Source organism: Chiloscyllium plagiosum, chromosome 16 (assembly GCF_004010195.1).
Source record: "Chiloscyllium plagiosum isolate BGI_BamShark_2017 chromosome 16, ASM401019v2, whole genome shotgun sequence".
Taxonomy (NCBI): domain Eukaryota; kingdom Metazoa; phylum Chordata; class Chondrichthyes; order Orectolobiformes; family Hemiscylliidae; genus Chiloscyllium; species Chiloscyllium plagiosum.
The window spans coordinates 29,464,236-29,481,521 of NC_057725.1; the positions used below are offsets into that span (position 1 = coordinate 29,464,236).

Consider the following 17,286-nt stretch of genomic DNA (forward strand, 5'->3'; position numbering starts at 1 on the left):
AGATTAAACAAAACTGTAGACAAGTGAGATGTGGTCCGTTTTCGTTGGAAGAGTAGGGAGACAGCACACTCGTTAAGAAATAAGTGTTTCGATAGTGTTCAGAAACAAAGGGTTCTGTGGCACAGATACACGACTCAGTAAAAACAGCCACAGGGGGTGATAAGGCGCAGACGAAACCTTGGGCTTAATTTCGACAGGGATAGAATTGAAAGGCAGCAAAATGAGATCAAATAAGCGGATTCCTGGGGGAATAAGGCGATTGCCCTCAAAAGATTGAGTAGACTGGGACTTTCCTGCAGTTGGGAAGAATGACGTAATTGAAACATGAAATCCTCAAGGGGCTTGACAGGGTAGAGATGCTGAGGCAACTAAAAGAGAAGGCTGGAAATCCGAAACAGAAAACTTTGGAATTACTCAGCAAGCCAGGATGCATCTGTGGAGGGATATGCAGTTAATATTTCAAATCAGCGATGACTCTCTGAACATTGCCTGTGCAGATAGTTTGACATTGGTGGGATGTGGGTATCTCTCTCGATAAGGTTGGCATTTATTGTCTATTCCTTTCGCAAGGTGATGGTGAGCAATCTTCTTGATTCACTGCAGTTAATGTGACGTGGGTACACCCACAGTGTTTTGGGGGACAAAATTCCAGATTTTTGAGTCAAACAGGGTGGTGCTGGAAAAGCAGAGCGGGTTAGGCAGCACACTAGGAGCAGGAGAGTTGACATTTTGGGCAAAAGCTGTCCTGACTTTTCGACTCTAATTTCCAGCACCTACAGTCCTCACTTTCTCCTTCCAGATTTTTGACTCAGGTGCACTGAACCAGCAAAAATTAACTTCCAATTTAGGATCCAAAAGAGAAAATGCTGGAAAATCTCAGCAAGTCTAGCAGCATCTGTAAGGAGAGAAAAGAGCTGATGTTTCGAGTCTAACTGACCTTTTGTCAAAGCTGGTCAGTTAGACTCGAAATGTCAGCTCTTTTCTCTGCTTACAGATGCTGCCAGACCTGCTGAGATTTTTCAGCATTTTCTCTTTTGGTTTCAGATTCCAGCAGCCGCAGTAATTTTTTCCAATTTAGGATGGTGTGTGTTTCGGGGAAATTGTAGATGGTGGTGGTTTGGGAAGTGCCATGGCAGTGCCATGGCAGCAGCCTTGGCTACAGTGCAACTTCTAGATGGCGCCTCTGTACACCAGCGGAGTAGCGAGTAACCATTCACGGAGGAGTTCCTGATCACGTGAGTTGCTTTGTCCTGAATAGTGTTGAGCATCTCATGTGTTTTGGAACTGCAGTCATTCAAGAAAGTGGAGGGTATTCCATTACACTTTGAATTGTTAATAGCAGACAGGATATGGAGAGCCAGTTGGTGAGCTGGCTACTATAGAATTTCTATCCTATGACCTACTGTTTCAGCCCAGTTTTGATACAGGGCAGTCCCCAAGATGTTGGTGATGGGGATTGAGCAATGGGGGTAATGTCATTCAATATCAAGAGAAGATGAGACTTTCTCACTTCCTGCTATCGGACATATCTTAAAGGCTACTTTCTTGGCTAAGCTTTTGGTCACACGGCTAATGTCTTCTTGGGCATAGAATCACAGTCATAGAGATGTACAGTACAGTACAGATGTACCTTTGGTCCATGCCGACCAGATATCCTAACTTAATCTAATTCCATTTGTCAGCACTTGGCCCATATCCCTCTAAACCCTTCCTATTCATAGACCCATCCAGATGCCTTTTAAATGTTGTTATTTTACCAGCATCCATCACTTCCTCTGGCAGCTCATTCCATACACGTACCACCCTCTGCATGAAAAAGTTGCCCCTTAGGTCCCTTTTATATCTTTCCCCTCTCACTCTAAACCTATGCCCTCTAATTCTGGTCTCCCCCACCCCAGGGAAAAGACTTTGTCTATTTATCCTATCCATGCTCCTCATGATTTTATAAACCTCTGTAACGTCACCCCTCAACCTCTGACGCTCCAAAGAAAACAGCCCTTGCCTATTCAGCCTCTCCCTATAGTTCAAATCCTCCAACCCTGGCAACATCCTTGTAAGTCTTTTCTGAACCCTTTCAAGTTTCACATTGTTCCACTAGGAAGGAGACCAGAATTGCACATAATATTCCAAAAGTTATCTAACCAATGTCCTGTACAGCTGCAACATGATCTCCCAACTCCTTTACTCAATACTCTGACCAATAAAGGAAAACATACCAAATCCTGTCTTCACTATCCTATATACCTGTGACTATACTTTCAAGGAACTATCAACGTGCACTTCAAGGTCTCTTTGTTCAGTAACACTCCCTAGGACCTGACCATTGAGTGTATAAGTCCTAAGATTTGCCTTTCCAAAATGCAGCACCTCATATTTATCTAAAATAAACTCTTTCTGCCACTCCTTAGCCCATTGACCCATCTGATCAAGATCCCATTTAATCTGAGGTAACCTTCCTCACTGTTTACTGCACCTCCAATTTTGTTGTCATCTGCAACCTTACTAACTATACCTCTATGTTCACATCCTAATCATTTATATTGGTGATGAAAAGCAGTGGACCCAGCGCTGATCCTTGTGGCACACCACTGGTCACAGGCATCCAGTCTGAAAAACAACCCTCCACCACCATCCTCTGTATTCTACCTTCGAGCAAGTTCTGTATCCAAATGGGTAGTTCTCCCTGTATTCCATGAATTCTAACCTTGCTAACCAATTTAGCATGAGGAACCATATCAAACACCGTAGTGAAGTCCATATAGTTCACATCCAATGCTTTGCCCTCATCAATCCTCTTCGTTACTTCTTCAAAGAACTCATTCAAGTTTGTGAGACATGATTTCCCACACACAAAGCCAGGTTGACTATCCCTAATCAGTCTTTGCCTTTCCAAATACATGTAAATCCTGTCCCTCAGAAATCCCTCCAACAACTTGCCAGCAAAGTTGTCATTTCTGCGAAATACTATGATGCTTCATTACCTTAAATGTTTTATATAAATATGAGTTGGTTTAGCTTTTGTTCATGGTCATTGTCTAACATTTGTGTGCTGTGAACGTTATCTCCCAACCATGAAGGTTGTCCAGGTTTACTGCACATGAGAATGAACTGCTCCATTATACGAAGCATTGCAAATGGTGCTGAACACTGCAATAATCACCCCAACCTCATGATGGAGGAAAGGTTATTAAGAAGTAGCTGAAAATTGATTGGCTTGAGGCACTCTTCTGAGAAACCACAGTCTAGTGTGCAATGGGCATTTTCCTACCTCTGTGTCAGAATGTCTGGGTTCAGTCCTATCTGAACAAGACAATTAAAAAATATCTACTGTTAGGAACACCTCCTCCAGTGATAGCCTGTGGCTAAAATGATTGGGTTCCAATGATCAAAACAATGTTCCTTTGTGTTAGGTGTGACTCAAATTAGATTCCCATTGACTTCAGTTTTGGTCAGGCCTGTTGTTGCTAAACCTGATCAAATAATGTCTCGATGTCAAGCACAGTCAATCTTGCCTTACTTCTGGAATTAAATTATTTTGTCCATATTTGGATCATTTGACACCTTGTTCCTGTATTAAATACCAAATAGTGTTACAACCTACTAACAAAAATTGAATCTCTCACCAATTATTCTGGCATTTTCACAAACAAAACGTATCCCTAATCAGGTTGGCCTCACATAAATATCCTTATTTGAAGAAGGAAAATTAAATGCCAAATCTTGCCAAAAAACAGTGGCAAACTATGAATGCTGAATGTATGCAATAACAATGCATTGACAAATGTTCATTTGGAAAGGTATAAGGTTATTTCACCCGGAATTATGACTGTTGACAACTGATGCTTGATAGGATCTTTTCATTTCCACTCAGAAGCTGGGATTCTCAGTAACTATTACATCTGAAATGGATCTGATTCAGAGTTTTAAAACAAAGTTCTTGAGTTTGGGGAAAGGCAGCAATCCGTAGGCTGTACTCAGAAATAGAATTGGAAATAAACTCGGGAATATTTCATTCCCTTTCACCACAATGAATGGATTCTCACTGATGCCAGCATTCTCACAGATTTCTTGTAGAAACTTGGCCTGTACCTGGACCACCTCCAATTCTGAACCTTTTGTTCCTTTCCCTTTTCCCAACCATTAGTTACACCGAAAATCTTACTGTCTTTTTGGAACTTTCATGCCTAATCCAAACTGCCCTTGAGAAGGTTGTGGTGATGGGAAAGCTTCTTACAGGCAATGCCTGTAGTTTACCATTTCAGAGGGCAATTAAAAGTCAACCACATTGTGGTGAGTCATATATAGGTCAGAGTGGATGGCTTATTTCCTTCACTAAAGGACAATTAAATAACAGTCCATTGGGTTTATGGTCACCATTACTGAGATGACCTTATTATTTAATTCAGCGAATTTAAATTTCTCAGCTATAGGTTAGATTCAGGGTGCATTTTGAGATGTCTTTGGATTACCAGTCCAGTAACAACAACACTGTCTCCTTCCTTTTCAAACCTTCTAAATATTTCACACAAGCGGTGTAAATTGGAGGTGTTTGGATACAGAGTTTGTGAAAAGTGAATTATAAAACTTGAATAAACTTGCCTTTTTATTACTTCTAATGCTCAACTTCTGATTTGTTGATACATTTTAAATTAAGTTACGAAGAAAGAGTAATTGACGACTTACTGATATTCAGGAGCTGGGTATTCGTTAGTACAGCAATATAAAAACTGTAATTTTTTTTAAGCTATGTACAGAACTTATAAAGCACCTTTAATGTAATAGCACACCCCAAGGTGTTACACCAGAGTATTATAAAGGAAGGTATGATTCAAACCACATTGAATCTTAAAGGTAGACAGTGGGATAGAGGGATGGAGAAGTTTAGGACCTAGGCAAAAATGAAGGAGCAATTAAAATAGTCAATGCACAAGAGGCTGAAATTAGAAGAACATCTATCTTAAAGGGTTGTGAAAACGGTATATTACAGGAATAGGGAGGGAAGAGGCAACAGAACAATTGAGAACAAGGGTGAGCATTTTAAAATCAAGATGTTTCTTGACAAGGAACCAATGTATGTCAATGAGTACTGGGTAACAACACTAGCTGCAAGTTAAATCAAGGGCAGCAGAGGTTTGGATGATATATTGAGGGAGAGTAGAATGTAGAACAACCAGGGGTGCATGGGAAAAGTTAAGTCTCAGGGAAACAAAGGCATGAAAGATGGTTACAGCAGAGGAGTTGAGAAATTCCCTGCTGTATGATTCCATAAACAGAATGGAACTATCTACAGTCACAGAACAGGAATAAACCATCAGGCCATTGTGCTGATAACTGCCCTTTGAAAGGGCAAGCCCAGTTATCTAATTGATTCCATACTCCCACTCCCTGCCCACCACTTTTGTCCTCCACCAAAGTAAACTCTTGTGGTGCAGTGGTAGTGTTCCTACCTCTGGGCCAGGAGGCCTGGGTTCAAGTCCCATTTGCACCAGAGATAATATGTCTGAACTGGTTAATTAGAAAATTTATAAATCACCAACGCTTTCCTCTTGAACTACTTATCTAATTCTCTTCATTCACCACCCCTTCTGGCAATGAATTCCCGATCACGGTGTGCATAGGGAAGCAAATCGCTCAGTTGATTAGATTGTGAGCCTATGTTTCAGAATAAGGTCAAAAGCATTACAGTTGATTCTCATTCTATTTGACTTAGGCTTAGGAGTGGCCTCCTTGCCCAGCCACAGTGAACAGAAACTCAATTCCTTAACTCAATTTTGAAGGCCTAGAATACAAAGCTACTCAACCTTCAAACCTTCATCTCAGCAACCTGTTCTTGTAATTTAATCCTTTTTAGCCCCGTTTCCATTCTGGTGATTCTGCACTGTAGCCCCTCCAAGGCCAGTATAATCCTTCCTGAGTCACAGTACCCAGAACTGAACACAGTCAGTCCAGATGGGATCAGCCTTCTGAACTCTAGGGAATACAAACAGAATTTGTGCATCGGCAATACATTGTGTGTATTTTTTAAAGCTTTTACAATTCAACATCCTGAGACTCCAAAAGCAGCTGATGTAGACAGTCACTTTAAAATGTACTGTTAATTCACCACTTGGTTTTGAAACAATGCTTGTGTTTCATGATCAGAACAGTTAACTCTCTGAGCAGTTCCAATTTGTGTCAGAGACACAACTATGCTAGTCTTCAACTTGTGCCAGGGGTAGTGCAGCTGGTGTTACAGCAGTGACAGCCACAGGCTAAACTGGCAACAACCATATGGTGAACCTTCATTAAAGAGGGGAAACAGAGCACACTTTGTAACAAATTAAGTGACTTCCTCCACCTAGTCAGACAACTGCAAGAACAACAACTTGTATTGTACAGCACATCTATTGTATAAAACATGCATAAAGATTCACAGAAGAGCAGTTATCGAACAAAAATTGGCACCAAGCCACATAAGAGATATTTGTAAAAGTAAGCAAAAGCTTGCTCTTTTAAGGTAAGAGGGGAAAGATTTAAAAGGAATCCGAGCTGCAATTTTTTCCATATAGATGGTGGTGCACATATGGAACAAGTTGCTAGAGGAAGTGGTACAGTTACAACATTTAGAAGATTTTTGGACAGGTACATGGATGGGAAAGGTTTAGAGGGGTATGGGCCAAACGCAGGCAAACAGGACTAGTTTAGGAAACTTGGTCGGCATGGACAAGTTGGGCTGAAGGGTCCGTTTCTGGGCTGTACTCTTGCTCAAAGAGGAGCACCCTTAAAGAGGAAAAGAGAGGTACAGAGATAGAGGGGTTTGGGGGTAGAATTCTCGAATTTAGAGTCCAGGCAGCTGAAAGCATTGGTTTCAGTGATTAACCTCAGGACATGCAGAAGCCAGAGCAAGTGGAACACGGTTCCTGATAAATTGTAGGAGGCTTGAAAGATAGAGGTATGTGGCCTTGCTCACCCTATCACATCTGGGATTGGCACAGGATGTGGAGATGGACTGGCTGCCATTAGCAAATTTTGACACCACAGAACATGATACAGTTCTGAAGAATGGTCACTGAATCCAAAACGTTTAACTCTGCTTTCTCTCCACAGAAGAGGTGCTGCAATTTCTGTTTTTGTTTCTGATTTCCAGCACCCACAGAGTTCTTTATTTTATGCGTGTTGTTTATGGTACAGGCAGTTCTTGATTAACGTGGTTTCATCATAACACATTTTTCACTTCACCACCCCTCATTCCATTAACTCACAATTATGCTGCTCTGACTAGATTCCCCACCACACAGGAGTAAATGCAGACCAAACCTCAACATTCTGGGCAGGTTGCTGTTCATATAAACTGTTTTAGCCATTGTCTGGCTCAATGAAGGCTGGATACATTTTTAAAACCTGTCCCCAAGGACACCCAACCCTCCACTTCCAAAGCAGCAAAGAGTCTGGTGATTCTCACCCTTCAGCTTCCTGAGCGACTGATGAGTTGGATGGGCTTTCTGCCCACCTCCAGGTAAGCAACCTTGGAGATGATGCAAGGAACATGATAAGATATTCTTTCATTTTTCATGTCTATTTTGATGCTTGATATTAAGTTTGTGGTTGTATTCTAATTTTGTTTGAGTTTCCAAGATTACAATCTGAACATTTACATGGGTTTTATTATATTATGTATTTCATAGAGTCATACAGCATGGAAACAGATCCTTCAGTCCAAGTAGTCCATGCCAACCATGTTCCCAAACTAAACTAGTCCCATCTGTCTGTGTTTGGCTCATATCCACCCAAAACTTTCCTATTCATGTACCTATCCAAGTACCTTTTAAACATTGTAACTAGTGAGTTTTGAGCAGATTTGTAGCTCAGGTTGAGGTTCTGGATGTAGGTTTGCTCACCGAGCCGGAAAGTTCATTTTCAGACGTTTCGTAACCATACTAGATAACATCTTCAGTAGGTTTTGCCCGGAGGCTCACTGAAGATGTTACCTAGTAGGGTGACGAAACATCTGGAAATGAACCTTCCACTCAGCGAGTGGAACTGTAACTGTACCTGCATCCACCACTTCCTCTGACCATTCATTCCACACACGAACCATTCTCTGTGTGTGGGAGGGAACATGTTGCATCTCATTCTTTTTTTAAAACTTTCTCCTCTCACCTTAAAAATATGCCCCTAGTTTTGAACTTCACCACCTGAGGGAAAAGACCCTTGTTATTCACCTTATCTATGCCCCTCATGATTTTATAAATGCCTATAAGGTCTTCAAGCTCCTACACTCCAAGAAATAAAGTCCCAGCCTACTTTTATAACTCTAAACTACCATTCTTGGCAATATCCTGGCAAATATTTTCTGAACCCTGTCCAATTTAATGTATCTTTTCTATAGCAGGGCAACCAGAACTGCACACAGTATTCCAAAAGAGGCCTTATCATTGTCCTGTATAACCCCATCGTGACTTCCCAACTCCTGTACTCAAAGGTCTGTGCAATGAAGGCAAGCATGCTAAATAATGCCTTCTTAGCCACCCTGTGATGCAATTTTCAAAATAATTATATATCTGAACCCCCAGGTCTCTCTGCTCTACAACACTACCCAAGGCCCTACCATTAACTGTACAATTCCTGCCCTTGTCGGTTTTAACAAAATGCAATACCTCACATTTATCCAAATTAAAATCCATCTGTCACTCCTCAACCCATTAACCCAATTGATCAAGATTTCTTTGTAATCTTCGACAACCCTCTTCACTGCCCATTATACCACCAATTTTGGTGTCATCCGCAAACTTAATAACCATTGCCTTCTATATTCATATCCAAATCGCTTATATAATGACAAACAAAAGTGAACCCAGTACCGATTCCAGTAGAACACCACTGGTCACAAGCCACCAATCCAAAAAACAACTCTCCACCATCATACTCGTCTCCTACCGTCAAGCCATTTTTGTATCCAATTAGCAAGCTCACCCTGAATCCCATGTGATCTAACTTTACTAAGTTGTCTATCATGCAGAACCTTGTCAAAGACTTTACTAAAGTCATGTAAACAACCTCATGTACCGCTCTGCCATCAATCCTTTTGGTTACTTTATCAAAAATCTCATTCATAACAGAATCGCTTAATGCAGTGATTTTCAGAAACTTAATCATCATGTTAACCAAAGTCTACCTGTAACTTAGAGCACAGGTTACGTAAAGTATGGTCAAATAATTAGATTTCATGAGTGCTTTAAAGGAGGAGAAAGAGGTATAGCGACAAAGTTCAGAGAGATCAGTTCCACAGATTGGAGACCAAGGCAGAAGCACATACCAGACAAATCAAACTGAGAACGCAATAGTGACATAATAATGATCTAGTTATCACTAATGCAAAAATAAAACAATGAAATGAATTAATTAGTAAATGCAGGAGATTTGGAAATAGTTGTAACAGGAATGAATTGCGAGAGGATGTAGTGGAGGCTGGTACAATTGTAACATTTAAGAGGCATTTGGATGGGTATATGAATAGGAAGGGTTTGAAGGGATATGGGCCAGGTGCTAGCAGGTGGGACTAGATTGGGTTGGGATATCCCGGTTGGCATGGACGGGTTGGACCGAAGGGTCTGTTTCTATGCTGTACATCTCTATAACTCTAGCTATGCTTTCAGTTCCTGTCGCAAATTCTGGTGCAATATCATTGTGAAGAGACCATAGACTTTATGCATAGCTGTGCATCAGGTTATCAATAACTATCAGAAGGGGAAGATGTCCTGGATTTTTCACATAACATTGTGTTTTGTTACACTTCATTCCAGGATTCTGAAGTTTAGACAATAAGAGTATGATTTACAACCTATCCAGAATTCCTTTTTGTTCTTACATTGTCATACTGCAATAACAACGTTCTTCTGCCTGTGTAGGAATACGCAGTAAATGCTTCAAATATTAACATCGCCACATGAAAGACTGCTTAATCTCTTGCTTCTATTCAACTCTGTCATGAAAGAAGCAAGTGATATATTCATGCACACAGTCAGAAGTGACAATAAAGCAACAGCACAATTCGGAATGAGGTTTAATGCATAAAAACTTCTTTGATCTAAATTTAATTTAATTCTGTATGCGTCCATCGTAAAAACAAGTTATGTTAACAAGATTATTATATTACAAATCCAAGGCTGACATGTAACTGCAAGAAATAGCCTAGCAACCCAGCAGACTGCTGCTCAGGTGATGTTGGGTCTCCTACATATGTTTACTTTCAGCAGCTGGTGCTATGGGCTGACTGTTGTCACTGAATGTTGGAGGCATTTGCACTGTACAGTAACCATATGGTTAATGCAGAGATACAAATTTTACAACATTCTTGAACAATTTAAAAGGAAACTAATCCTGGATTAAATTGACTGAAGGGAATTTGAAACTGTATTCTTGAGTTCAGACTCTAACTTACCATCCTTGCAAGTATGAAAGAATGGAGTGCCTTTGGGAGGGGTAACTTGGGAGCATCTCATTTTTCCCTTATGTCTCATCTCAAGCGCTTTCTTCTTTGCAGTTCAGAACAAAACCCTGAGCTATCGTGACCAATGTGCATTACTTAATAAATACATTGAAAACATAAATGAGACTGTTATTAAATCACAGCACAGAACCCAGTACACAGGGAGCAGGTAAGCAACAATCAAAGATAGTGACAGGAAGAGACAGATGAAGTGATAGAAAAAACACAGAGACAGACAAAGAGCATAAATCCTGCATCTCCTCCACTTTCATTCCACCTCTCCCCTTAATCCTTCCTGCAGGTGCCCACAGCACTAACATAATCTCCAGATCAGATGTCTCATATAAAACTTGCCATGTTTCACTCTCATGGTTTACAGTGTCATCTCAAACTCTCAATTACGTTACAACTCCCTTCAAGCCATTCATTATTCTACATTATTGTCAATGACCTAGCTTTCTCATAAGTGCTGAATAATGTCTTGTGTTAAGCTCTAATACACAATAATTATCAAATCAGAGGCTTGTTTGTGTTATTAAAATAGGTTTGAAAAATGTCTTTGAGATAATATGTAGCTAAAACAAACAGAGACACTCTGTGCACATACAACTTCAGTGAGAAGGGATTGCATCAATAAAATGGAATGGAGCAGTTTGGAAGATTCCTGAGTCTAACACCGCTTTTCCAGACATGTACAATTTACTTACTGGAATTATTAAGGTGATGTCTTAATTGTGTTTCCTATACAGCATAGAGCAGCTGCCATTTAATATACTGTGTGGTTGTAATATCTGAAGCAGGATTCAATTCAGTCACCTGTGCCATGGATTATCTCCTCATAAATATACAACAAAAAGGAGCAGCACTTTGCCTTACAAATAAAAAACAGATTGAGCCCTCTTAAAATATCCATCATTTGTCCAGTAAAGTTACAGCTCCAGTCTCTACACATCCTCCAAACTCGCTCTCATTAACCCTATTGTATCTGACCATCAGCCAAGCTCACTCACACATGTTACTTTGTGAATTTTATTTTTTCTATCTTATATGGCCAATTACACAAAAATCTTACATTTCACATCATTGCAAAGCCCAGGATTTCTACTAAATGGAGAACAGTGAGACACAAAAGAGCACACCGCCGAGCTTGATGCTGCTGGTTAGGTCTAACTGCTTTGAGACCATAAGGGAATCAATGAAGGAAAGGGTGTGTGTCTGTTAAAAAATAAACTGAGCAAATTGCCATGTTTTTATCTGGACTTTGCTGAATTTTCTTTTGGGCAGAGGAACAGACACTCTGTGAAAAATCTACATACAAACTGTTTTAATCTAGCACGATAAAAATCTTACGTCTTTGGAATTTCAAGTCCAGTAAATCTTAAGGCAGGGAAGGAGTCCATTCAGCTTGTCCCTGAAATGCATACCGTATATGAAAGCTAAAAAATGCATCCATGCTATTTATCGAAGGATAAACTAGGTAAACATAGAGGGAGAGAGGAACGAAAGGAGCAGATGAAGTAGGGATTTTTTGGAGCATCAACATTAGCAGAGATCAATTGGGCTAAATGGTAGAAATTCCATCCAGAGATAAATCCCATTCTGTTTTGAACATTATTACTGAATCTTTTTCTACTGCCACTTAAGATGGTGCCACGTCACAAACCTATAGAAAAAACATTTTTTGGCCCATATCCCCTCTAGTTCTTTTGTAAATTACAGTACATTAAATTTTTGTACTAAATGGAGCCAGACGAATATTGATCACATGAGATTCTGATGTTTTGGATTTCAGATATTAATGATCTGCAAACTTGAACAGTGTGTAACATAGCAAAATCCGCGAATGTTACTAAAATAGGTGGGATAAGAGGCTGTGATGAGGAGATAGAGTGTTTACAGGTGGATATTGACAGGGGAGGAGAATGGGCCAGAATTTGGCAGATGGAGTTTAATGTGGATAACTGCAGGATTGTCCATCTTGACTGGAAAAACAAAAGGGCAAATCATCATTTAAATGGAAATTCAAAGTGCATCAGTGCAGAGAGATCTGGGTGTCCTTTGTGCGTGAATCGCAGAAAGTGGGTGTGCAGGTTCAGCATAAAGGCAAATGGATTATTGGTATTTATTGCAAAAGGACTGGATTATAAAAGTAAAGAAGCATTTTTACAATCATATAAGGCATTGTGGAGACAACACCTGGAGTTGTGTGTCCAGTTTTGTTCTCCTTACTTGAGGATGGATGTGTTGGCATTCGAAGCAATTCAGAGGTGATTCACCAGATTGATTCTGGGGATGAAAGGTCTGTCATACAAGGAGCGATTGAATAGCTTGGGCTTGCACTCACTGGAATTCAGAAGAATGAGAGGGGATCTGATTGAACTATACAAAATGCCAAAAGGGATCGATTAGGTGAACGTTGTCCCACAAGAGGAAACATCTGTTCAGTCTCAAACAAGAGGTCAAAGATATACAGTGAAAGGAGGTAGGTTCAAAACTGAGATGAAGAGAAACTATTACTCTGAGGGCTATGGATCTGTGGAACTCACTGCCCCAGAGTGCATTTGAGGCAGAATCAATCAACAGATTCAAGAAATAGATATGTTTCTGATGAAAAGAGGGATAAAAGGCTATGGGGAACAGCAGGAAAGTGGGGTTGTGACCAGGATAAGATCAGCCATGATTATATTAAATGGTGGAGTAGGCTCGAAGGGCTAATTTGCCTACTCCCACCCCTTGTTTATAAGTTCCTATTTTGATGACTGCTAATGCAAGAATAATTCAAATTTATGAAAATATGTTTCACCTTGTCCAATATTTTAGATCATGCATATGTTTCGACCCGAACACACTCTATATTCTTCAATTACCTTTGTGTCCAAAAACCTCTATCTTGAATATACTCTTTTCAACATCCATAGCTTTCTAGGTTTGAAATTTCAAAGATTCAAATCCTTTGAATGAAGAAATGTTTAATCTCTTATTAAATAGACAAATCCTTATTCTGAATGTGAGATACCCATGTTCTATAATTCCAAACCAGAGAAACAGCTTCGCTCTATCTTATCAAGTTCTGGAGATTTAAAAAAAAAATGATTGAATTAAATTGCTTCTAAACTTCAGGAAATTTTGCCCTGGACACTCTCTCTTTTCATAGGATAATCCCCTCATCCAGGAACCAGTCTAGTCATTTTTTGATGCATTTCTCTGCAGGGTTAAATATGTGCTTCCTTGTACAAAGAGATCAAATTGCAGTGTACTCCAGGTGGAAGGAGTTCTGAAGAGTTGTCTTAGTGGACGTGGAATGTTAACTCTACTTGGCTTTCCATGGATGCTGCCAGATCAGCTTAGGTTTTACAGTATTTTCAGTTTTTATTTCCAATTTCCAGAAATTTAGTTTAAATTGGGCTGCTGGACCACTTCAGAGGGTCAATCTGGAATGTGAGATCATTATCACGTATTGGCCTCACCGAGTAAGGATGTCAGGTTCCTCTTTCGGAGGACATGAACCGATTTTTTTTAAAACGTCAAAACAACAGATGTTAAATGGTCACTTTTCTTTCTTGTAACCATACATCAAATTTATTGAATTCAGTTTTCACTTTATGTATTGGTGGGACTTGAATTATGACAAGAGCCAGTTCCATAAGGACAATGCTGACACAACTTTGTATGCAACAGAATAAAAACAAAGTAAAGTTTAACATCAATGAATGTTAAAACTATCCATGTGTTCACTGTTGATTCTTACACGTTTAAAATTTTAGTAACATTACATAGGGAAACAATCTGATTAGTTCTTGAAGATTAAGTGGATTTTGAAATGGGTACTTCCTTCCCGAGTCGAGACCATGATGAGATTAGCCGTGATTGTATTAAATCGCAGAGCAAGCTCAAAGGGCTGGATTGCCTACTCCTGCTATTTCTTACGTTCCCCAATAACCAAGAATTCAGTCCCAACCAATTTATACATTTAGGATCAATAATAACATTAAAACAGAAAATGTAACCTTGATTTCACTGAATAATGGTAGTTTTGAAATATTGGCCATGAAACTGGATCTGGGAAACTCTTCTATGAAGCAACAGCTCTTTGGAATGTGTGATGGGCATTTTGAAAATCTCAATGCTAGATTCCACATTAATCGAATTTTACTTAACATCAGAATGCAATAGCTTAACCTTCAAAGTACTGGTGTTCGCTGAGTCCAATTTGATTTCAGTTTTTGTAGTTCAAGTGCTTTTCACTATATATATATATATTTATAAAGGACTAACAATATTGTAACCAACAAAGAATCTTGAAAATACCACTGCTTTGTTACAAAATGACAGTGATTGGCAGTTCAGCCCACTGCTGGAACAGGGCTCCTGTAAATGGTGTTGCTTTGGCTGCATTTTATTCAGGTTCCTGGAGAAAGCCATCTGCCTTCAGGTTAGTCTACGTTCCTGTACTTGGTAAACAGGTTGTAAAGTACACGCAGAGTAGACTTCAGGTCACAGTTCACAATATCTGAAAGAAACAATGCATTGCTTTTGACATGAGTTTGTGGCTCTAGGTAAAACCTCAGAACTGTACAGCATAGTGGTCCATTGTGCCTGTACTAGCTCTACGAAAAAGCAATCCAATTAGTTCCACTCCCCTGCTCTTGCTGCATAATTTTCCCCTTCAAGTTTTACCCAATTTCCTTCTGAAGGTTATTTCTGAATCTTTTTCCAACACTCTTTCAGACGATGCATTCCAGATCAGAGCAACTCACTCTGTGAAAGGAAGTCACTTCATCCTGCCTCTTCTGTCGATTATCTTAAATCAAAATCCTCTGGTTGCTGACCTCCTGTCACGAGAAACACTTCCATTTCTAGCTCCTCTCAGAATTCTAAACACCGTTAAACCTCTCCTTAAACATTTTACAATTATTTTCTGCAATAACATAATGGTGCAATTTGCTCAGGATCAATAGGCATCCCTGTGGGACAAGGATCCACACTCTCTCTTTATCACAGAATGGATACGGTATTGAAACAGGCCAGTCAACCCATCACGCCTGTACCAGTTCTGTTACCCAGTGCTAATCTCTTGCCTTTTCCCCTATATCCTGCATGCATTTCTATCCAAATAATCCTCAATTGAACCTTCCTCCATTGCAGCCCCAGGCCATTTATCTTGACCATTATGCAAAGAGAATGTTAGAACTGATGGTACTGCTCATGGACTAAGCATTTCCCTCCAGACATTATCCCAATGTGTCAGTGTGGAAGCTTTGGAGCCACAAAAGGATTAAATTGCCCATCAGATTGTCTGCTGTTAGGGTCCTTGGGCCTTTAGAAATGAAGAATCCCACCTTCAAGAGCTACAGGCCAATCAGGAGGTTTAATGTTCTTCAGGTCCAGCATTGCCAGCTGATGTTCTGGGAGGTGCAGAATCTGTAGGAGACCCAGGAACAGAGTGGGAGGCCTGGAGGAGAGATAACTGGGGCTGTTTCATTAATGAAAGATCCCAGCAAGAGGGAAAAGAGAGGTCTCAGTCCAGAGGGCGGAGCCCACAATCAGGCATGGGAAGTCTCACCAGGAGGACAATCACAAGATTGCAAGGAAGCTGCCCGGAAGTTGAGAAAGGGTCACCATCCTGAAACATTGGCGTGAATTTTCCACTGGCCAGATAATCACTATTCCAGTGTAGCTGGGAGTTGCATATAGGGACCCTGCAGAACCCCTGTCACAGCACAATGGGAAGGATTTGCCTGGGAAACTGAATTTTCCATTGGTAATTCCTGTATGCCTGGAATCTTCTAGACGTCTCATTTTAAACTGGAGACTTCAGAGGGTTCCGATTAAATTAAACAAGATAGTAACAAGGAAAAGGTTAGACAGTTAAATACATAATCTGACTCCTGAGTAACTATTAACAGACTCCACATTTACCTCACACACCTCCAACTATATGTCCACCTTAAGCCCCTTACAACCCATATACACCCCAATTCAAAACCCCTTTCCCTGCTGCTAGGGCTGTTATTACTATCTCTCCAACTGCCAACTCAACACAAACATCACCACCTGACTGACCTAACTTAAATGCTGCATTACTTATTTTGCCACTTCCTACTCGGTATCTTACCTCTGTTCATATGGCACTTTACATATGCAGCCCTCTGACCACCAGGTTACCCTATCCCATTTCCTATTTGGTATCCTATTCTCTCCCTGGTTACTCTCTATTAACCTGGAACCTTAAGCCCTGCTCATCTGGCAACCCACCCCCAGCACGCCTCCTTCCTAGCATCCTAACATCAGATTCGCCTTGGGTACAGCGGTCGGCAAAGTGGCTGTTGGGACCTTTAAGTTGACTGCTGTGAAAAGTCAGCATGGTTTGTCTTCCCTTGACATTTCTGAACTACAGAAGAACTATCAGAATGGAACCAGAGGCTCTACATTTGTGGGGGAGCCCCGGACAACATCTGTCAGAAATGCAGTGCTCCGTCCTGTCATAAAAAGGGGAGAAGTGGCAAACTGCAGAAGATTGCCACTCCTTGGAAAATCTGGCCGATTAACCCTGCTCCTCTCTCTCTCTCTCTCTCTCCATGTGTTGGCAGGCCATGTGAATACTCCCCTCTGTTCAATGTTTACTTTGCTTCCTACATATTGTCAAGGACAGTTCTGACTGCACATATTAATTAGATCTGGTCCTGATTTATATAAGCTCTTAACACATTAACAGACCAACACTTCATTCTGATTTAACTGAGTTCCTCAACTCATGAGGAGAGAGTGAGTGAGAGTGACAGAGAGGGGGGGGGGGGGAAATGGAGGGAGCAAGACAG

At 40.5% G+C, this 17,286-nt stretch overlaps 1 protein-coding gene across 2 annotated transcripts in view; it reads right to left on the reverse strand.

The window, feature by feature from the left end:
- Nucleotides 1-11,481: 11,481 nt before the first annotated feature.
- parvaa (parvin, alpha a) overlaps nucleotides 11,482-17,286 on the reverse strand; it is a 122,683-nt gene continuing 116,878 nt past the window's right edge. For both annotated transcript variants that reach the window (XM_043705652.1, XM_043705653.1), the window contains exon 13: nucleotides 11,482-14,978. In XM_043705652.1, the coding sequence (XP_043561587.1) occupies nucleotides 14,902-14,978 (77 nt within the window). In that variant the 3' untranslated portion in view covers nucleotides 11,482-14,901. The remainder of the gene's footprint in view (nucleotides 14,979-17,286) is intronic.